The 23,249-nt window shown below is 38.1% G+C and overlaps 1 protein-coding gene across 8 annotated transcripts in view; it reads right to left on the reverse strand.

The window, feature by feature from the left end:
• COP1 (COP1 E3 ubiquitin ligase) overlaps window positions 1-23,249 on the reverse strand; it is a 260,298-nt gene that overhangs the window by 207,979 nt on the left and 29,070 nt on the right. For 6 of the 8 annotated variants that reach the window (XR_014136418.1, XM_060643576.3, XM_060643573.3 and 3 more), the window contains exons 2-5: window positions 21,458-21,517; window positions 10,056-10,153; window positions 4,441-4,517; window positions 3,105-3,224 (exon numbers count right to left, since the gene is read on the reverse strand). Coding sequence is in view for 7 of the 8 variants with exons in the window: in XM_060643576.3 (XP_060499559.1) it covers window positions 3,105-3,224; window positions 4,441-4,517; window positions 10,056-10,153; window positions 21,458-21,517 (355 nt within the window). In the remaining variant the exon portion in view is untranslated. The remainder of the gene's footprint in view (window positions 1-3,104; window positions 3,225-4,440; window positions 4,518-10,055; window positions 10,154-21,457; window positions 21,518-23,249) is intronic. The other 2 variants (XM_060643577.3, XM_060643574.3) reach the window with 1 other exon arrangement.

Below are 23,249 nucleotides of genomic sequence, written 5' to 3' on the forward strand. Positions count from 1 at the left end.
ATTTACAATTCCTGGCATCCAATCAAAAAATTAATAGTGTCCAACACTTAATTTTGGCTCAGGTCATGGTCTTGATCAAGCCCCACATCAGGCTCTACGCTGACAGCCAATAACTGACAAATCATCAGGGAAATGTAAATCAAAAGCATTATGAGATATCACCTTATACCTGATACAATAGCTATTATCAAAAGGAGAAGAGCTAACAAATGCTGGTGAGGATGTCAGGAAAAGGGAGCCCCTCTGCACTAGTGGTGAGAATGTGAACTGGTACAACCATTGTGGCAAACAACAGTATGGAGGCTTCCCAAAAATTGAAAATAGTCATGTGGCTTTTCACCACATATCTGTCGGAAGGCTTCTAGGTACACAGGCAGCACCATGGCTACATGGCTTCCCTGGTGCACCTGGCCTTCAGATATACAAGGCACTGTGTCCCAGGTACCTGGAGATAAAAACTGTGATGGAGCAAATCCCTGAAATACAGAAGGACCAGTCTCACTGCAAGCTACTGAAACCTCTCTGCACAAGGTGGTTGACAAGCACCAAAGGACCAATTCAAACACCTCATTGCTGGAGGCATAAGGAAACCCTTGGGAGGGCGGTTCTGAAAAGAATTTCATGTTAAGAATCCTCCCTCACTTTTCAAAACAAAAACAAAAGCAAAACAAAGCCAATGCTGGAGAAAGAGGTGCTGGGCAATGAGATGGGCAGCCTGGCCACCATCTCTGAACCTTGAATCAAACTTCTGGGCATTCTTAAGGAAAAAAAAATTGGAAACAGAACTACCATATGATTCAGTAATCCTACTTCTCAGTATTTATCCAAACAAATGAATCCCTATGCTGAAGAGACATCTGAACCCCCATGTATACTACAGCATTATTTACAATAGCCAAGACACGGAAACATCCTAAGTGTCTGCAACCATGAATGGATAAAGACATGGCTATATATACAAAATGGAATACTATTCAGCAGGAGAAAAAAGGAGATATTACCACTTGCAACAACATGAATGGACCTTGAGGGCATTATGCTACATGAAGAAAGTCTGACAGAGAAAGTCAAGTACTGTATTGATCTCACTTACATGTGGAATCTTAAAATCCACCATACTCATAGAAATCAGATTTGTGCTAACTAGAAATGGCAGGGCAGGGGGGAGGGGGTTGGATGAAGGTGATCAATAGGTACAAACTTCCAGTTATAAGATAAATAAGTACTGAGGATGTAATATACAACATGATGACTACGGTCAACACCACTGTATGGTGTATTTGAAAACTGCTAAAAGAGTAAATCCTAAAAATTTTCATCACAAAAAAAACCCTTTTTTTTCCTTTTTTTCCTCTTCTTTATTTCTCCTGTATCTACATGAGATAATGGATGTTACTAAACTTACTGTGGTAATCACTGCACAATACATGTATGTCAAGACATTATGCTGTATACCTTAAGCTTATACAGTGTTATATGTCAATCATATCTCAATAAAACTAAAAGAAAATAAATAAATAAAAGATAAAGCCTCTTCTTCTAAAAACACAGGAGAAATTCCTGCCAGTCCTGTCCCCCAAAAAGACACAGCATGGGAGAACCATTCTGGTAAGCACAACCTCAGCTATTCCCTCGTCCTACTAAAAGACTCCCATTCTATCAGATGCAATCCTGATCTAAGCTATGTTAATAAACAATCCACCCACAGAATTTTTTAAACTGAAACTGGAAAGGAAAGCCCCCTTTTCTTTCAAAACATAAATACAAATGAAGAAAATACAAGTGACTATATTACCCACCATGTGATAAGAATCTGAGAAAAGGAAATCAGACCTGTCCCAAAGAAACAGACATGAGAAGCACCAAAGATCCAACAACATTCAAGTGACTGATCTCATTTCCTTATAGTCTCCAGAGAAGCTATGGTCCCAATCTTCCCCATATTTGGTTGTTAAACTCTTCCTTTTCATGTATGTCAGCTACTCACTCACTTACTTTACCCCTCCTTTTCATTTAAGCTAGGTCACGGGGACTCTGCTCCTGCTAAGGTGCGAGTTGCTCCTAATGGATCGTATTCCATTCTTGACTAATACACGCAAAATCACATTTTACATTGCTTATGTTTACATAAAATAAATGCAATTTTACAATTATTTACTTTCATTAGATGAAACAGCATATATATAGTTCCAGTTCCCATCTTTCTATAAATTATTTAAGCCATAGACTACAGCTGCCACCAACGGACACCTGCTGAAAGGATTTTATGTAGATAAAAATAGTATCTATTTTCTCTTCTAAATCTCATATGTGAAGAAGGGAAGATATGGCAAGGAATATATAAGAAAAAAATGACGAATATAATTGTTTTCCATTAAAATGAAACTGTATTTTCTCACGTCTTTCTTATCACTCAGTTTTTCTTAATATAAACTGGACAGTGCAAGTAAGTTGTATATAAGAACTTTGTCTTGGGGCACCTGGGTGGCTCAGTCAGTTAAGCGTCTGACTCTTGCTTTCCACTCAGGTCATGATCTCATGGTTCATGAGACTGAGCCCCACGTTGGGCTCTGGGCCAACAGCAAGGGGCCTGCTTAAGATTCTCTCTCTTCCACTCTCTTTGCTCCTCCCCTGCTTGCTGTCTCAAAGTAAACAAATTTTTAAAAAAAGAAGAAGGGCGCCTGGGTGGCTCAGTCAGTTTGGCATCTGACTCTTGATTTTGGCTCAGGTCATGATCTCACGGTCGTGGTGGGATCCAGCACCACATTGAGCTCCACACTGAGCATGGAGCCTGCTTGGGATTCTATGTCCCTCTCTCTCTCTGCCCCTCTTCCCCACTCATGTTTGCTCGCTCGCTCTATCTCTCTCTCTCTCAAAATAAATAAATATTTTTAAAAAGAAAAAGAAAAAAAAAGACATATGTCTTTTCTTTTACTTGGAAAGGGGGAATTTGTTAGAAGTGATACCTTGAGCATGCTCTTACAGAATAAAATTGAATGAACTAAGTGGCAGACACTACCCTATTATTTTTAAGCATTTCTAGATCTTTCTCAATGCAATAAAGAACACCAGTTAAAATTTTTTAAAGTTCAGCTACCACTTACTGCTTCCAGCTGTTTCTTCTTCTGCACTAGTAATTCCAACATGAGGTTGACATTAGCCAAATCAAGGTTATCTTGGTCAGTTCCCAACAAATCCTGAAATATTTGCCACCTGTGGCCATTCTAAAAATGAAGAAAAGAAGAACCATAGCAACTTCAAGAAGATTGTTTCAGAGAGTCTAAAACAAATGCTTAACTGCTACTTCCTAATATGTTTATGACACAGATATAAAAAATATACTTTAATATTCTAACCTACTCCTTCCAAGCAAGTGGCTCCTAGCCTTCTAATCCTAAATTAAACACTACTTCTCCCTTAAATGAATTTAGGTAACAGATACAAAAGTAATATTCAAGACAAATATTAAGTGGGCACAGCTAATAGTAGAATTCCCTTCAAAATAAGTGCTTGGATTTTGGACGCCTTGGTGGCTCTGTCGATTGTCCAACTCTCGATTTCTGCCCAGGTCATGATCTCATAGTTCATGGGATAAAGCCCTGTGTTGGGTTCTGTACTGGGAGTGTGGACCCTGCTTGGGATTCTCTCTCCCAATCTCTGCCCCACCCCCTCCTCAAAATAAGTAAAATAAACTTTTATAAATAAATAAATAAGTGCTTGGATTTTAATTATCTGTCTAGCCATATTTTCAACTTTGTACTTGGTAAGTTATTAATTTAAGCTCACTTCCCTCAATAAGTTTGGGACTGATCCTCTTAAATTCAGAATCTTCCAATAGTTTTTCCAAATTATCAACCACAGTTTCACCCTGCCACATAATCCTCTAAATGTCATGTGTTACAAGCCAACATGACTCAGTGTGATCCCACAAGACCATTCAAAAGATAATCACTAAATTTTGGACAATGCAGTTAACAAAGTTCTTTATTAAATAGAATAAACTTAAAACAAATTTCCTTTAAAAAAAAAATCAATGACATACTAAGCTTTGATATGTAATTAATATTATGGCACCTGGGTGGCTCAGTTGTTAAGCATGTAACTCTGGCTCAGGTCATGATCTCACAGGGTTCTTGAGTTCAAGTCCCACATCGGGTGAGCTCGAGTCCTGTTTCAGGTGAGCCCTGCTTCTTTCTTTCTTTCTCTCTCCCTCCCTCCCTCTCTCTCCCTCTCTCTCTCTCTCTTCCCCTCCCTCCCTTCCCCCCTCCCTCTGCCCCTCCTGAGATTCTCTCTTTCTCTCTCTCTCTCTCTCTGCCACTTGCTCACTTGCGCACTCTCTTTCTCTCAAAAAAAAAAAAGCAATTTTTTTAAATTAATTTTAAAACATCAGAAACAACAAATTGAAATTTATTAAAAATAGTAATAAGAGTTGAAACATACGGTGCTACTCACTGAGTGGTCCAATTTGAACCTCTTTTCCTCAAATCTTTGGTTCTGTTTGAGAATGAGCTCATTCACTGAAAAGAGAAACAAAACAAAAAGTACAATTTGGATTATTGTTAAACGCATCACCTAAGTGTTCTGTTTATATGGGTTCAATTCTCAATTTAAAAAGCCCCCAAATTAAAAAGATGCTAAGCAGAAAATGCTAGGTTTTCATTTTATATTGAATTTGAAACAGTTTTGCCACAGCTACTACCACAACAGCTATTATCACTACCACTACTGCCTTAGGAGAATTGTTTAGAATATATGCTTTCTTGTATGTATCTCAATGACACTATCAGCACCTGGAGGGAGACAATTCTTCACTGTATTAGACCGTTCCATCCTCCACACGGTACCTGATTGATTCTATGAAGTAGGCACTAACCATTTTTATTTGTTCTTCTTTTTGTTTGTTACTTTCCTATAAATATCAAGGCAGACACTGTCAGTTACCTATCAAAAACCATCCTCCCCCCTCTTTTTTAAATAACAACATAATTTTCTCCCAAGTGTCAGGCTGCCATATGCTTTCGGAAAAGCCAGGTCCCACCCCAACCCAGTATGACTGGAAATCTGGAACTGCTTCGAGCCATCTTGCAGTCTTGGGGGGGGGGGCTAGTCAAAGAACCAATGGGGACAGAGGAACAGAAAGACAGAACTTGATACTATCACTGAAACACTGAATTAACCAATTCTACAAATTCTTTTTTTCTGTCTTTAACAGCCAACTGATAATAACAAACAAAAACAACAAAAACCTGATAAAGAAAAAGAAATTAGCACTAAGCCAGTTTAGCACTAGTCTAACACTTTAATTTACAGACATTATCCTATGGGTCATTCTCCCCATTTTAGAGATAAGAAAATTAGAGAAAGCATCAGGAACTCATTCATGGTAACACATACGATATAAGAGAATTGGGATATAAATCCAACTATCTAATATTTCCCACTATACCACAATCCAACAATTAATATTTCTTTTTTTTTTAATTTCTTTTAATGTTTTATTTATTTTTGAGAGAGAGAGTGCGAGCGGGAGAAGGGCAGAGGGAGACAGAGAGAGGGAGACAGAGAGAGAGAGAGAGAGAGAGAGAGAGAGAGAGACAGAATCGGAAGTAGACTCCATGCTCCGAGCTGACAGCACAGAGCCTGATGCGGGGCTCGAACTCACAAACCATGAGATCATGACCTGAGCCAAACTCAATGCTCAACTGACTGAGCCACCCAGGGGGCCCTCTTTTTTCTTTTTATTAACGATTAATATTTCTGAACAAACCAGAGAGGTATCAAGCCCACACTAATAATCCACACTTCAATGATAAGTAAGACTCAATCTAAGACTCAAGCAACTCTGAGTAGGAAGACAAATGTGTATGGTGCAGGAGTTGTAACATAATGTGATAATTGGTACTATCGCTGAAACAGCCTTACACGGAACACAGGACAAGGAGGAATCAAAGTGTAAATGAGTAGGCTACACATAGAAAGTGACATTAGAATTGGGCCACAACATGCACAGAGATTCACTAAGCAGAAAAAGAAGTGGAAAAGAATTCAGATAACGGTATGAGAAAGAGGGGGGGAAGTCATTAAAGACCAGGAGATAAAATGACTTAAAATCACTATGCTGACACACAGGGTCATAGTGATTCTGTTAATGATTAATGGACTACAAACTAAGGCTGGAAATGTAGACAGATGGCAGACTGATTCTGAAGAGCCCAGGATGTATCTCACAAAGTTACTATTATAAACCAGGGAAGAGAAAGGAAAGCTTGAAATAATGCAGTGGGAATAAAGAGAAGTACATGAATAAGAGTTTAATGTTTCAGTAACAGAATCATTCATTTGAATAAAAACTGTGACTTAAATTGTAATACTTTGTGTGTATACTACATTGCATTTTACTGAGAAATCTTGTATACCACTTAACTTGAAGGATATTCTATATTCATAATTAGACTTCTCTGGATCCTTAAAACGGCCACAGTACTACGAACAGACAACGCACTTCTATTGCTAACACTTCCATTCTAGCAACTATCTTTTTAGAAGCAAGAGAGTATAGTTAAAGTGCACACTTTTAAGACTGACTACTTAGGACCAAATTCCAATTCTACCAATATGACTGTGTAACTTTACACAAGTTACTCAACTTCTCTGTGCCTTAGTTTCCTCACCTGAAGAATGAGTAGGGCAACAACTCACAAGACTGAAAATTAAATGAGTTGGTTTACACAAAGCACTTATTTCACAAAACTGAAAATTAAATGAGTTGGTTTACACAAAACACTTAGGACACTGCTTAGCAGTAGTAAGGATGTTAATATACTTTATTTACTTTTTCTTTCCTTAATTTAAATTTTAGTTAACATACAGTGCAATATTGGTTTCAGGGATAGATTCTAGTCATTCATCACTTACATACAACACCCAGAGCTCATCACAAGTGCCCTTCTTAGTTATTTACTTTCCTTTCAAGTAAGGATTTTAAATGTAACACTGATGTTGTCCCTTCAAAGAATAATAAAGTCATTCATAAAGGAGGTAAGAAAATTCAATTTACAAATTTTATATACAGAGGGGAGAGATGAGGCAGGAAGCTGGAGAGAGCTTTCACACCATGGATGGATAGGGGGAGTCAGAGAGCAAGTCTTGGCAGGAGTGGAAGACAGCAACAGATGGGGCAATAGGTCGGGACAGGGACAGGAAGACTTCACCTCACAAGAGCCTCTCAGTGACAGGAGAAAGCAAGCTCTCAAGAGCAAGTAGGATGGAAAGAATAGTGAATGTGTTGGAGGAGGAAAGGTAGAAGGAGGCAATTAAATGGAATGCTATTAAAGGTAGAAGAAGAGATGGGGGAAGGAAAGTCAGAAGAAAAAGGGTCTAACAGTGTAGTGTTTAGGGCAGGAAAGGCAAAATCAAGGTCTTGACAAAAAAGTGTATAATGATAATGACCAGAAGGCCAAACCCTTCTTGAGTGTTTGGCTTCCAATTCTTTGCTTTCATTAAAATTGAAGAAAGGACTTGTTAATTAATAGAGCATTAAGTTTCTTTTTGAGGATAAATCAAAATGCTTTCTTTCTTAATTTCTTAATTCAGAACAAGGTCAAAAACTGAGTGACATTACTGTTATCAAAAGTCCTTCACTCCCCATCAACTTATTTATGTAAGCAAAGTTTCCCAATACTTACACTTTAAAAAGAAAAAATCTTAAACTTACATCATGTTATATGTCCATTATATATTAATTTTTTTAAAAACTATGATGATCCTGGGGTGCCTGAGTGGCTCAGTCAGTTAAGCATCTGACTCTTGACTTCGGCTCAGGTCATATCTCCCAGTTCACGACTTTGAGCCCTGCATCAGGCTCTGCAGTGACAGCGCAGAGCCTGCCTATGATTCCATTTCCCATTCTCTCTGCCCCTCCCCCACTGGGGTGCTCTGTCTCTCTCTCTCTCTCTCAAATTAAACTTTAAAAAATAAAGAGATAAAAGTTTTACCTTTAAATAACCATATTTACAATACTCCTAAAGTTACATCCTTCACAACCACTTAAACATAAAAAAAAAAAAACCTGAGGATTCTAATTTTATTTATTTTTTTTAATGTTTATTTTTGAGAGACAGTGTGAGCGGGGGAGGGGCAGAGAGAGAGGTAGACACAGAATATGAAGCAGGCTCCAGGCTCTGAGCTGTCAGTACAGAGCCTGACATGGGCTCAAACTCACTAACCACGAGATCATGACCTGAGTCAAAGTTGGACGCTTAACCGAATGAGCCACCCAGGCACCCCAAGGATGCGAATTTTAAACGTGGGATCAATGTACAAGGAAGAACATCATTCTTCAGAATTTTCATACAGATCACCCAGACAAAAAATTTTAAAAACGACTGCTATAGAAAATGTCTACCACAACTCTTCACCCATGAAGTAAATGCACAGTAATAAAAATGAAGGGTCCTGGGGCGCCAGGGTGGCTCAGTCGGTTAAACATCCAACTTCGGCTCAGGTTATTATCTCGCGGTTCATGGGTTCAATCCCCATGTCAGGCTCTGTGCTGACAGCTCAGAGCCTAGAACCTGCTTCAGATTCTGTCTCCCTCTCTCTCTGCCCCTCCCCTGCTCTCACTCTCTCTCTCAAAAACAAACATTTTTTAAAAACCTTAATAAAAAAAATAATAAATAAAGAGTTGTAACCTATCAATAAAAAAGGTGCAAGAGGTGCCTGGGTGGCCTAGTCAGTTAAGCGTCCAACTCCTGATTTCAGCTCAGGTCATGATCCCAGGGTTGTGGGATCAAGGCCCAAGTCAGGCCCCATGCTGAGCGCGGAACCTGTTTAACATCCTCTCCCTCCCTCTCCTTCTCTCTCTCTCCCTGTCTCTCACTGGGCGCCTGAGTGGCTCAGCTGGTAAAGCTTTGACACTCGATTTTAGGCTCTCAGGTCATGATCTCATGGTTCTTGGGATCGAGCCCTGCTTTGGGCTTAGCACTGAAAGCATAGAGCCTGCTTGGAATTCTCTCTCTCCCTCTCTGCCCCTCTCCCCCGATTCTGTCTCTCAAAATAAAAATTTAGAAAAAAAAGATTCTCTCTCTCTCCTTCTGCTCCTCTCCCCCATGTGCACACAACTCTCTTCTCTCTCTCTCTCTCAAATAAAACAAAACAAATATTCCTATTATCCAAAACCAAAATTTATCCATAAAAAGAGAAGGTTAAAACCTAATCATCACCAAGATAACTTCTAGCTTAGAAAATCAGTAATTGTGACTTCACTATTCACTGGATACATGTGGGAATATACTTAATACGTGAAATCACTTTCTAACTAACACAGTACTATATTTTAAAATTCCTTCCATTCTAGTATACAGTGCTCTATTTAGAAATTCACATAACTTTTGGACTCATTAAAGAATATTGCCTGAAAATCCTAGTAAATGCCAAAATTGTCAGAACATTATATTTCTTTCTGTATTTAACCATTCCAAAAGAAGTGTTCCAAAGTTGTAACAACTGATAGAAAAGGGATTCTAGAAACCCACATAGCAGCATCAATCCATGTTTCCAGGTTCAGGGACAAAGGATTCTGCTTTGTAGGACTTTCACTTCCCTTCTGCCTAACCTAGCCTGTGAAGTACAGTCCTGCAGAGTATCCTACCGCTCAGTATTTCTTTTCCTAAGTTCCTTCTGCAAGTTCTTTCCTCCCCAGACTCTCACTTCTGCTCCAGAATCACAAACAGCAGGAATGCACACCACTGTATAAAGATACAGTTGTTCTGGACCTCTGGCATTCCCCTTTAGCCTTACATTCTGTCCAGCCATCTATGTAAGAAATAAGAGTTTTGTCAATTTTTCTTTTTTTATGACAATTAAAAATACTAAAATATAGAACTGACAACACACGGTATGGAAAATACACCAGAACCCAAGGAAGGCTGAGGAAAGCACCCAGGTGACAGGAGAGAGACTCACTTTACCTCTAAACGGTTTTCTAACAACTTAGTGCCAACAACACTTTGGGGCTAAAATATTTTTACAAGTAAAGAATCATTCCAGAGACTCACCCAAGAAATTAGGATACAGATGGTCAATATTATCCACAACATAGTTACACTTGGGACATCTATTATTATCCTCCAAACTCTGATGAATACACTTGTAGCTATTAGCAGAAAAAAAATAAAATAGGTTTCATTAAATCAGTGAAGAATTAATAAAACTGGTCACAGAATAATGCCTATTAGTCTTCTATTTCTCATTTAAAACAAGTAATGTTATCAAATTTATTTCAGCTTATATTTTTTCATAATAAACACATATAGGGCATTTATTAGATAATAGTACACAAAAGTTGTTTAAAAATGAACTTGAATAACAAGTCTACTGGATATAGAATGTTTAAAAATGTACTAACTTTCAAGTTTATGCAATTTAAATGTTATATAACAAACAATACCAAGAAAAGCAAATGCCTATGATTTAGTTAAGCAAATAAACCATTCATGTTCTTGGAGTGCTGATAACCTTAATACAAAAAGAGCACATTCAAATAAAAAAAGAAAATAAGAGAAAAACATAAAAATCAGTAAGAAACATTAGTCAATAAGTAGTGAATAAGCATGAGAAAATCACCACCTTTAGCAGAATAAAAAAATTGATTTTAAATTATATATTAGTTTTTACCAAACAGAATGGAAAAATAAAGAAAATATGGTCAAAGTTAAGGAGCACATGTAAATATAAACAACCTTGAGGCGCCTGGGTGGCTCAGTCGGTTGAGTGTCCGACTTTGGTTCAGGTCATGATCTCACGGTTTGTGAGTTCAAGCCCCACGTTGGGTTCTCTGCCCTGTGCCAACAGCTCAGAGCCTGGAGCCTGCTTCAGATTCTGTGTCTCCCTCTCTCTCTCTCTCTGCCCCTTCCCTACTTGCGCTCTGTCTCTCTCTCAATAACAAATAAACATTAAAAAAAAAAAAAAAAGAAGAAAAGAATTGTTAACCTCGTGTACTGATGAAGGAAATCTAAGTATCACATTTCCAGAAGCCAAGGCGTATGGAAAACCTTACGGTTGCACATTTCCTTTGATGTAATGATTTTATTTCTAGGAGTTTATCCTAAGGAAATGAGCAGAGGTATATACACAGAAAAGTGTCTAAGATTATCTGTAAATAGCAATAAACTAGAAGCAACCAAAACACTAGGACTAAATTGACTAGTTTTGTAAACATCAATCCAATGCAATACATATGAAAAAAACCATATTGCAATACATAATATGCCATGAAAAATAATCTAATAACTATTAATATTTATACCTAGAGAAATAAGATTACAAGAAATTTTTCCTTCCTTACATTATACATTTCTGTAATGTTTGACTTTTTACAATTGTCTTATTATAATACACTTTTTAATTTTTTTTTTTTTTTCAACGTTTATTTATTTTTGGGACAGAGAGAGACAGAGCATGAACAGGGGAGGGACAGAGAGAGGGAGACACAGAATCGGAAACAGGCTCCAGGCTCCGAGCCATCAGCCCAGAGCCCGACGCGGGGCTCGAACTCACGGACCGCGAGATCGTGACCTGGCTGAAGTCGGACGCTTAACCGACTGCGCCACCCAGGCGCCCCTATAATACACTTTTTAAATACTGCTCTACTAAACCACAGAGAAATATCAAACTGACGTGAAAAAAAATTCACTAGGAGCGCCCCCGTGGCTCAGTTGGTTAAGTGTCCAACTTCGGCTCAGGTCATGATCTCACAGTTTATGAGTTCGAGCCCCACATCGGGCTCTGTGCTGACAGCTCGGAGCCTGGAGCTGCTTCGGATTCTGTGTCTCCTTCTCTCTCTGCCCTTCCCCCACTTGTGCTCTGTCTCTCTCTGACTCTCAAAAATAAATAAATATGAAAAAAAAATTTTTAACAGAAGTTACTATATCAGTTTGTACTGACTAAAAATCTCTAACATAGTGCATACAGTACAATCTCATTTCTATTTTTAAAAACTGAATATGTGTACATTTAAAATAAACCAAAAAAGACATTCATCATTGTGTTAATAATATATGCCTCTGGATCATATAATTATAGGAATTTTTTTCTTTGTAGATGTTTACAAGTGACTATAGTAAAACAGTACTGCTTCTAACCATCAGAAAAAAATTATTTGTAAGAAATTCTAAGGGTGATTAGAAAGATGATTCCTAAAAAGATAGCACCTCTTTTATTCTGTATTCACATTACTATAAATTTTTAATTTTTATATCTTACTTTACTCTACCTTATCAAAACAGAAACCTACATCCATTAGGTTTCTCTGTTCTAATTATCAACTACTTTCTCATCTCACATTTATTACTTCCAAGATAAGTAAAAAGAAGACATCCTAGGGAATTAATGTAGCAGTGGTCTTAGGCCCAACACAAGGACCTAAAGATCAGAGTAAACAGCTGGCACATAAGAGGCACTCAAATACATATTAAATAATATGCACAGTATTCCAGAAATAATATCACCTCTTGCAACTATGACAAGGCTAGGATTACTGTATTAGCACAAGACAGGCTGCATATCTGCCAGAAAGTTTCCTACATGGAAATTTCAATGAAAGAAATAATATACTAAATGTTTAGAAGCATAAAGCAAATATGCAATTACAATATATTAAGATTCCATGTTCACAACATGAAAACATTTATAGTCTGCTTAGGGAAAACAGAAATGAGTTAATATTACCAGAAAATATTCCCACATGACAAGATTTAACTCTTAAAAAAATCTGCAAGTTGAAAAAAACCAAGTCATGAAGTAGAGTATCTGGGAAGGTATTAAAGACGAGATAAGGGGTTGACAGATAAGCAGAAGTCCATTTTGGGTTTTACCAAATGATAGAAATGAGCAAATATGACAAGTAGAACAAGCTAAGTTGTTAACCCAGTGAAAGAGGTTGTCAATATTCCTGAAATTATCCCAGAATCCAACAGAATGTCCTCCTCTCCTCTCTTCAGCATCCTAATCCTGTCCCTTGTTAGTAGGTTTACTACCACACTCCTAGAAGAAAAACCAGACTAGGACACAGCCAGAAGGAACTGACCTCAGAAACAAAAGTTCAACCGACTTTTTCACACTGCACTGAAAATATCCATCTATGCTATAAAACGAAAATGCATCAAATTACATACCACAGTATAAGCTGACACGACAACAAAATGAATCAAGTTTACCATATAGCATATACTGCCTCACTACCACCCCAGGTGGACCTGCCCTACTCTGAGAAACAGTAACTATCTTATTTTGTACTTATCTGTGTGTGTGTGTGTGTGTGTGTGTGTGTGTGTGTGTGTGTTTGTACTATTTATTCATTAAAAGCAAAATTTTATTTTAATCCATCTGTCCCTTCAATGTCTAGCACAATATCCTCTTAGAGTTGGAACTAAATAAATACTAAATGCATGAAAAAACTAACTCTACTTCACCATCACCAGCACAGATGCAGTATTTTGGAATCCAAAAGAAGCATAAGTATCTAGACTAGTGATCAAAATAGGGAGGATAGAAGGATACATACCTGGGTCTACCTGAGAAGTTTTCAAAAGCTACTCACACTGCAACTGTTAAAAATAAGAATTCAGAGAGCGCATGGGTGGCTCAGTCACTTAAGCATCTGACTTCGGCTCAGGTCAGAATCTCACAGTTTGTAAGTTCAAGCACCACATCGGGCTCTCTGCTGTCAGTGCCGAGCCCATTTCAGATCCTCTATCCCCCTCTCTCTCTGCCCCTCCCCCACTCTCTCTCTCAAAAACATTTAAAATAATAATTATGATGATGATGATGATGATGATGATTATTCAGGGGGCACCTAGGTGGCTCAATCGGTTAAGCATCCAACTCGTGGACATCCAATCGTAGGATGGACCCCTACACTGAGCTTCCCACTGAGCATGGAGCTTGCTTAGGGTATTCTCTTTCTCTCTCCCTCTGCCCCTCTGCCCCGCGCATGCTCTCACTCTCTAAAATATAAACTGGGGCAACTGGGCGGCTCAGTAAGTTAAGTGTCCAACATCAGCTCAGGTCATGATCTTGCAGTTGGTGGCTTCGAGCCTCGAATCAGGCTCTGTGCTGACAGCTAGAGCCTTGAGCCTTCTTGGGATTCTGTGTCTCCCCCCTCTCTCTGCCCTCCCCTGCTGTACTCCGTCTCTCTCTCTCATTCTGTTTCTCTCGCAAAAATAAACTATATATTATATATTATATATTAACTAATTAATTCCGTGCTAGGGTGTGCTGACATAAATGGGTGTCTATGTCCTCTACTAAGTGTATTTCTGATAATGAAGAATGAGTATTTTGAAGTTTTGCCCTTTGCAACAACATGGATAGACCCAGAGGATTTTATACTAAGTGAATTCAATCAAAGAAAGAGAAATACGACATGATTGCACTTATATGTGGAATCTAAAAAACAAAACCAAAGAACAAACAATCAAACAAACAGAAACAGACTCCTATAAATACAAAGAACAAACTGGTAGTTGCCAGAAGGGAGAGGGGTGGGCAAAATAGGTGAAGAGGATTCAAAGGTACAAACCTCCAGTAATAAAATAAGTGAGTCATGGAGATGAAAAGAACAGCATAGGGAATACAGTCATAACATTATAATAACATTGTATGATGACAGCTGGTAACTACACTTATTGTGGTGAGTACTGAATAATGTAGAGAATTATTGAATCACTATGTTGCACACATGAAACTAATATAACAATGTCAACTATACTTTAGTAATTTTTTTAAAATGAGTATTTCTTGGGGCGCCTGAGTGGCTCAGTCGGTGAAACATCTGACTTCGGCTCAGGTCATGATCTCATGGTTTGTGGGTTTGAGCCCCACATCGGGCTCTGTGCTGACAGCTCAGAGCCTGGAGCCTGCTTCTGATTCTGGGTTTCCCTCTCTCTGCCCTTCCCCTGCTCATGCTGTCTCTCTCTGTCTCTCAAAAATAAATACTTAAAATTTTTTTTGTCTAATAAAATGAGCATTTCTCTATAGATGTATGATTACTATTTATTAAGTATATACCTATCTATAAGATATAAATATACTTGTTTTTTTAAACTTTTGGAGCATAATTTTTATTTGGGAACAGCCTCTAATGTACAGAAAACTATGCCACTTTAACCATACAAAGACCTCTTCAAATGTTTTCTCAAACCCTCTATTCATCTACCCCTAACACACAAAAACTTTCTGGTTTCTCTTCATTTTTCTGTAAGTAATTGTAGACACTAGGATAAATGGAGCCCTTATCATAAATATCTTTTTCTCTCTGTAAATAGGGATGAGTACATACAGAAAAAAATCAGAGTAATTTTTTAATAATTCTGTTATTCTACAAATAATCAGAAAATTCTCAAAAAAAGGGGGGGGGGGGGACTATAAAAACAGCAAGGACAAATCAGTACCAGTCGTCATATATAATAACCAGGTATAAAGAAAGAGTAGGAGCACCTGGGTGGCTCAGCCAGTGGAGTGTCTGACTCTTTTGATTCCGGCTTAGGTCATGATCCCAAGATCATGGGGATGGAGCCCCACATCAGGCTCCACACTGAGCATGGAACCTGCTTAAGACCCTCTCTCTCTCCCTCTGCCCCCTCCCCCACTCTCTCTTTCTCTAAAATGAGAGGCGCCTGGGTGGCTCAGTCGGTTAAGCACCCAACTTCAGCTCAGGTCATGATCTCATGGTCCATGAATTCGAGCCCCATGTAGGGCTCTGTGCTGACAGCTCAGAGCCTAGAGCCTGTGCCAGATTCTGTGTCTCCCTCTCTCTCTGCCCCTCCCCAACCTACATGCACACATGTGCTCTCTCTCTCTCTCTCTCTCTCTCTCTCTCAAAAATAAACATTAAAAAAATTTTTTTAAATAATAAATAAAATGAAAAAAAACAAAAAAGACTAACAAGAAGATGCAAAATGATGGATTAGTCAAAAGTCTCAAAAGACAAGCAGATATGCTGAAAGATGACAACACTGAGAAATGCTATTATAATTACTTTGTAATGAAATGAAACAGTAAATCAGAACTTGGTAGACATGAGGTCTGAGAAGCAAAATGCAGAGGACAAGCTGGAGGCACCAAAGAAAAGGAGCAAACCTTATCTCTACATCACAAAGAAGCCAGATTTCTTTCATTATACAATTAAGTTTGGTTAGACAACAGCTAATAACAGACTGACTGTCAAGCGGGAATAGTGTCTCCATCCTGTTACTAGGAAAGAGTTACCATTTATAAGTGGGATAAAGGATAAACAGTTCATATGGTCCAATCTGATTTAGTGTTAATAATTTGGATGAAGTCTGGAAACAGCAATACCGCTTGGCTCCAGATTACCAGCCAAGGTTAAGTTAGCAAGGAGTTGATCCAACGGGCTACTGTTAATGATTGAAGTTCCACCGCATTACATGATAGAATAGGATAAATAATGAGCGTTTGCTTTAAACAAAAGTACAGGGGCGCCTGGGTGGCTCAGTTGGTTAAGCGGCCGACTTCGGCTCAGGTCATGATCTCTCGGTCCGTGAGTTCGAGCCCCGCATCAGGCTCTGTGCTGACAGCTCGGAGCCTGGAGCCTGTTTCGGATTCTGTGTCTCCCTCTCTCTCTGACCCTCCCCCGTTCATGCTCTGTCTCTCTCTCTCTCTCTCAAAAATAAAAAAAATTAAAAAATTAAAAAAGTTAAACAAAAGTACAAAATGCCTTACAGTTTTGTAACCCTGACAACAGGACTGCTGGCCTCCAAGTTTCCTAGTTCCTGCCAACCTTATAGTCTCTATTCTACCAAAACCTGTTCTCTGGTAGGTATTTTAAAACACCTTCATATCAGGTTACAACAGAACTTGAGTTATAACAAGGATCTAAACTTAAAACTATTTTTATTTGAAGGGAAAAACAGATACTTACGAAATCAATGGGGTTTTCCAACAATGATGTAAGGACACACCATGAAGATTATAGGACTCAATGAAAAGGCCAGGTTTATTTAATTATAAAGTCAATCAGTAATTTATTACACTTTACAACTTAGTGAATTATTGTACCGATTTAGCAGACTCTGCAACGTCCTTTTAAAATGCCACAGCAAAAACTGGACAGCGACATGCAGAAAAATGAACCTGGACCAGTTTCTTACACCATACATAAAAATAAACTCAAACTGGATGAAGGCCGTAAGACAGGAAGCCATCAAAATCCTCGAGGAGAAAGCAGGCAAAAACCTCTTTGACCTCGGCCTCAGCAACTTCTTACTCAACACATCTCCGGAGGCAAGGGAAACAAAAGCAAAAATGAACTATTGGGACCTCATCAAAATAAAAACCTTCCGCACAGCAACGGAAACAATCAACAAAACTAAAAGGCAACTGACAGAATGGGAGAAGATACTTGCAAATGACATATCGGGTAAAGGGTTAGTATCCAAAATCTATAGAAAACTTATCAAACTCAACACCCAAAAAACAGATAATCCAGTGAAGAAATGGGCAAAAGACATGAATAGATACTTCTCCAAAGAAGACATCCAGATGGCCAAATGGCACATGAAAAAATGCTCAACTTCACTCATCATCAGCGAAATACAAATCAAAACCACAATGAGATACCACCTCACACCCGTCAGGATGACTAACATTAACAACTCAGGCAACAACAGATGTTGGTGAGGATGCGGAGAAAGAGGATTTCTTTTGCATTGTTGGTGGGAATGCAAGCTGGTGCAGCCACTCTGGAAAACAGTATGGAGGTTCCTCAAAAAATTAAAAACAGAACTACCCTACAACCCAGGAATTGCACTACTAGGTATTTATCCAAGGGATACAGGTACGCTGTTTCAAAGGGACACATGCACCCCAATGTTTACAGCAGCACTATCAACAACAGCCAAAGTATGGAAAGAGCCCAAATGTCCATCGGTGGATAAATGGATAAAGAAGATGTGGTATATATATACAATAGAGTATTACATGGCAATCAAAAAGAATGAAATCTTGCCATTTGCAACTACGTGGATGGAACTAGAGGGTATTATGCTAAGTGAAATTAGTCAGAGAAAGACAAATATCATATGACTTCACTCATATGAGGACTTAAGATACAAAACAGATGAACATAAGGGAAGCAAAAATAATATAAAAACAGGGAGGGGGACAAAAACATAAGAGACCCTAAAATATGGAGACCAGAGGGTTACTGGAGGGGTTGTGGGAGGGGGGATGGGCTAAATGGGTAAGGAGCATTAAGGAATCTACAGCTGAAATCACTGTTGCACTATATGCTAACTAATTTGGATGTAAATTTTAAAAAATAAATTAAGTAAAAAGGTAAAAAAAAAAAAAAAAAAGAAAAAGAAAAAGAAATTTAAACACACACACACATAAAGATATACCACAGGAAATATAAAAGAGGAGGGCAGTTAGGAAAAATTAAATCCTCATTTTATTTTTTTTATGACCTGAGCAAAAGTCGGGTGCTTAACCAACTGAGCCACCCAGATACCCCAATGTTAATTTATTTTTGCGAGAGATAGAGAGAGACAGTGTGCAAGCAGGGTGGGGTAGAGAGAGAGGAGACAGAATCTGAGGCAGGATCCAGGCCCTGAGCTGTCAGCACAGAGCCCAACACGGGACTCGAACTCACCGCTGAGATCATGACCTGAACCAAAGTCTGACCCTTAACCAACTGAGCCACCCAGGCACCCCTAAGTCCTCACTTTATAATTTGGATCAAACGTCACACCTTCAACACTATGAAAGAAAAGGAGGTGAAGCGGTAGGAAGAGAAGGGGGAAGAAGGAGAGCAGCAGCAGAAGAGACAGGTTGAGTCACCAGACAAAGGTAAGTTTTAGAGCCAGAACCAGAATCCTGGTTTACCAACTTCAAGACCCTGGTGTTTTAGCTCTGTATCAGTAGTTCTCACCTGAGGGCAATTTTGTCCCTTACATGATATCTGACAATGTCTGGAGACATTTTTGGTTGTCACACTTGTGGGAAAAGGGACTGCTACTGGGTAGAGGCCAGGATAATGCTAAACAATCAACAATACCCAGGGTAATCAGCCACAACAAGGAATTATCCAGTCCAATATGTCAATACTACCAAAGGTTGAGAAAGCCTAATCTGAATCATCCAATTTTCCAGAAATGAAACCCCAAAGTCCCGAAGGGACATACATGGTTTCGTATGGAATGCTACAGTGCTGGATCAATTAATGAACCAAAGAAAACACTACTGTTAAACAATCAGCCTTAAAAGACTAAGACCATACATGTATCAACCTAAAAGCAAGACACATGTGACCAGAATTTCAGTAGCAATATAGCACAGAAAGTGATTCATGAACGGTAATAATGTCAATGCAATGATATACCAGGAAATCAAAACTATTTAAGGAAAGATGGCCTTTATTTAAAAACCAGCAAAAAAAAATTCTGAAAGAATACACCATCACTCCTTACTGGTGATAACTTACGAGAAGGTATACAAATAAGGCTTGAAAAATGGTGACATTTACATTTCATGTACATCTTTCTGGACAATAAAAGTTGTTTTTTAACCAAGAGTACATATGGCCTATTTTAGTAATTTGTATTTTAATAAAAAACCGTCCAAGCCAAGAAAGCTATTTTTATTCTAAACTTCTTTTTAAATGACTGGCAGATTGGATTCACCTATCAGTGATGCATCATGCTCCCAATCAACCTAAAGTACTTACAAAATGACACCCTGACTAATGAATATCAATATACCAGATACTGTACTCTATTTCAGAATAAAATCAGGAGTCTAACTTCAACATGAATTAGAATATAGGGACTATTAGAACACAACAGAAATACTAAGCCAAAAATATTACATCAACAGCATAAATTTATAGAGATGATTGACTAGAAATAGAATACACCATCTCCAATCAAAAAAGCACATAAAAGGGCCGCCTGGGTGGCTCATTCAGTTAGACCTTTAGCTCAGGTCATGATCTCATGGATCTTGAGTTCAAGCCCCACATCGGGCTCTGTGCTGACAGCTCAAAGCCTGTAGCCTGCTTCAGATTCTGTGTCTCCCTCTCTCTCTCTGCCCCTCCCCCCCAAAAATAAACAAACATTAAAAAAAAAATTTTTACACGAAAAAATAAGTAAAAGGAATTAAACATACACAGATTACACACCCATTAGGATAGCTACTGTTAAAGAAAAAAAAAACAGAAATGACAAGTGTTGGCTAGAACGTTGAAAAACTGGAACTCTTGTGTACTGCTAGGGGAAATATAAAATGGTATAGCAGCTATGGAAAACAGTATGGAGGTTCCTCAAAAAATTAAACACAGAACTACCCAATGATACAGTAATTCTGTTTCTGGGTATATACCCAAAAGAACTGAAACCAGGATCTCAAGGAGATATTTATATACCAATGTTCAAAGCACCACTCTTAACAAGAATTAGAGGGTGAAGGCAATCAAGTGTTCATTAACAGATGAATAAACAAATAAAATATAATATATACACACAATGGAATACTATTCAGCCTTAAAAAGGGAGGAAACTGACATATACTACAAGGATGAAACTTGAGGACATGATGCTAGGTGAAATAAGCAAGTCACAAAAATACAGATACTATTTGATGCCACTTACATGAAGTATCTAGAATAGTCAAATTCACAGAACCAAAGTAAAATGGTGACTGACAGAGGCTAGGTAGGGGAAGGGGAGAAACCCTTCAAGTAAGGGTATAGTTTCAGCTTTGCAAAATAACAAAGTTCTGGAGATTAATTGCACAACAATGTGAACAAACTTAACAGTACTCAACTTAAAAATGGTTGAGATGGTAAAATTTATGTTATGTGTATTTTACCCCCACTAAAACTTTTTTCAATATACAGATGAATGTGACATATATACAAGACAAAGCAACTAAAGATAACACTGAGTAAAATGTTAAAATAGAAAACACAGATCTTTTTAATCCCCTAGATCCTTTTCGAATGACTCTCTAACCTCCTTTCCTGGGCCTCACACCTATCCCCAAAATGAGTTAAAGGTGCTTCATGCTTCAACCTAATTATCCAACAACCCCAATTTTCTAAAACAGTAATCAAAGCTCTGTAGCAATCAACCCAAAAGTCTTAAAATCCATCTATAAGGGCAATAGTAAATTTCGCAATTACAAATAGTAAATTTGTAAATAGTAAAATTGTGAAATAGTAATTTCACAATTACAAATAGTGAAATTTACGAATAGTAAATTTCACAAAAATTATGCACCAACCATATGCTTACTGACTTGAGCTGCTGAACCTGTAAAAATACATCAATCAAAGAAATTACAAAATAACCAAAATTATTTTAAAAACATAACTTCTTGCTGGCTACATTTACACACAAGTTAAAAATCAAGACAATTTTGCTAAATGAAATCATCTTACCAAAAGCTGTGGCCACATTTCGTCATGTATGCTTCCTCAATCATATCAAAGCAGATAGGGCTAAAAAGAAAATAGGAAAATAATTGACACATTTTTTCCAGCAGAGTGATTACAAACTGACAAGGCTAGTAACAATACCAACAAAATCGTATTTCAATATATAGCTAAGACTTCAAACATTCTATCAATGAAACAGAATTTCTGTTGAGTTGAAGGTACTTTAAGGGATTGGTGGTAAAATGACAATTTGTTCAAGATAGGTCTAAGTCACCAAGATCTAAGTGCAATTAAATGAGTAAATTAAAATGGCCCCAATACTTTTTAATTTTTAATAATGCAATGCAGTCACAAGAGTCCTTAGGAGTTCTACTACCATTCACAATCATCCCTATACTCAAAAGCACCTAACTCAAATGCTGTTTTACTTCCTATTTCAAAAAAAAAAAAAACAAAACACTAGTTTCCTGAGTGGCAAACTTACAATTCCATTATCAATAACTCTTCTAGATGAGGAAGATGGTAATTATAGCTAATACTTACAAAGTACAAATGGTATCCATTAAAATAATATTAACTTGTAATTTTTTCAACAAAAGTGTTGGTAGGTACATATTACTAGACCTATTTAATGAGGAAATCAAGGCACAAAGATGTTGACGTCATACAGTTAGGAAGTAACAATTTTCAAACTTAGCTCCATGCTCTTAACCACTCCACTATTCTATATTAATTCCGGATACTGCAAGTTAAATACCAAGTCGTACCAACATAACCACAGAGTTCTGGCTAACAAAAGGTAGTTATCAATCTGAGAGGCCACTATCTACCAGAAAAAGACGAAGTCTTGTAAAACGAGATGTCCCTTTATCCTTGCCTCTTTTTCCTTCTGAAACCTCTGATAACGTCTCTAGAGATACAACAGCCATCTTCTGACCAAGAAGACAAAAAATGGTAAGCTAGAAAAATAGGATACTGTTCCTTGATGACATCCTTGAGCAATCTCATCATCTATGGATTGCCTATCTCTGGACTTCACATTACATAAGAAAAGTAAATTCTCACTTGTTTAAGGCAGTATTTATCAAGTTTTCTGTTACTGGCATACAAATCAGATACATGACATTTAAATTATAAAATGAAAATTCACCCACTTCTTCAAGAAAAATTTCCTGGGCATAACTACTATCTTAGAATGTGAAACCATATAGGGGCGCCTGGGTGGCTCAGTCGGTTGAGCATCCGACTTCGGCTCAGGTCATGATCTCGCGGTCCGTGAGTTCGAGCCCCGCGTCGGGCTCTGGGCTGATGGCCCAGAGCCTGGAGCCTGCTTCCGATTCTGTGTCTCCCTCTCTCTCTGCCCCTCCCCCGTTCATACTCTCTCTCTCTCTCTGTCTCAAAAATAAATAAACGTTAAAAAAAAATTTTTTTTTTAAAAAAAGAATGTGAAACCATATTAAAAAAAAGTTATAAAATCAGAACATTGCACCTGATCAGAGTTTCACCACATACAGTGTGTTGGCTTAAATGGCACTGGTTTTGTCAGCCTCTCTGCTGGAATGAGAAAAAAGAGCTCTCCTAAATGCGGGGATTTGGTCATTTCTCTTTTGAAACCAAGTCCATCTTGCTCCTGTTTGATGGAGTTAAGAAAACAGGGTTGAGGGTTCCTCCCAAGAGCGTGTGGATGCACTGTGTAGGCTGATCCCAGCTGTGGATGAAGGGTTTTGAAGAGCAGATGTGGAAAGGACAGATTTTACTTCACAAGTACAGTTGGTCACTGGCGGCTGAGGCAGAT

Source organism: Panthera onca, chromosome F1 (genome assembly GCF_046562875.1).
Source record: "Panthera onca isolate mPanOnc1 chromosome F1, mPanOnc1 haplotype 2, whole genome shotgun sequence".
Lineage (NCBI taxonomy): Eukaryota > Metazoa > Chordata > Mammalia > Carnivora > Felidae > Panthera > Panthera onca.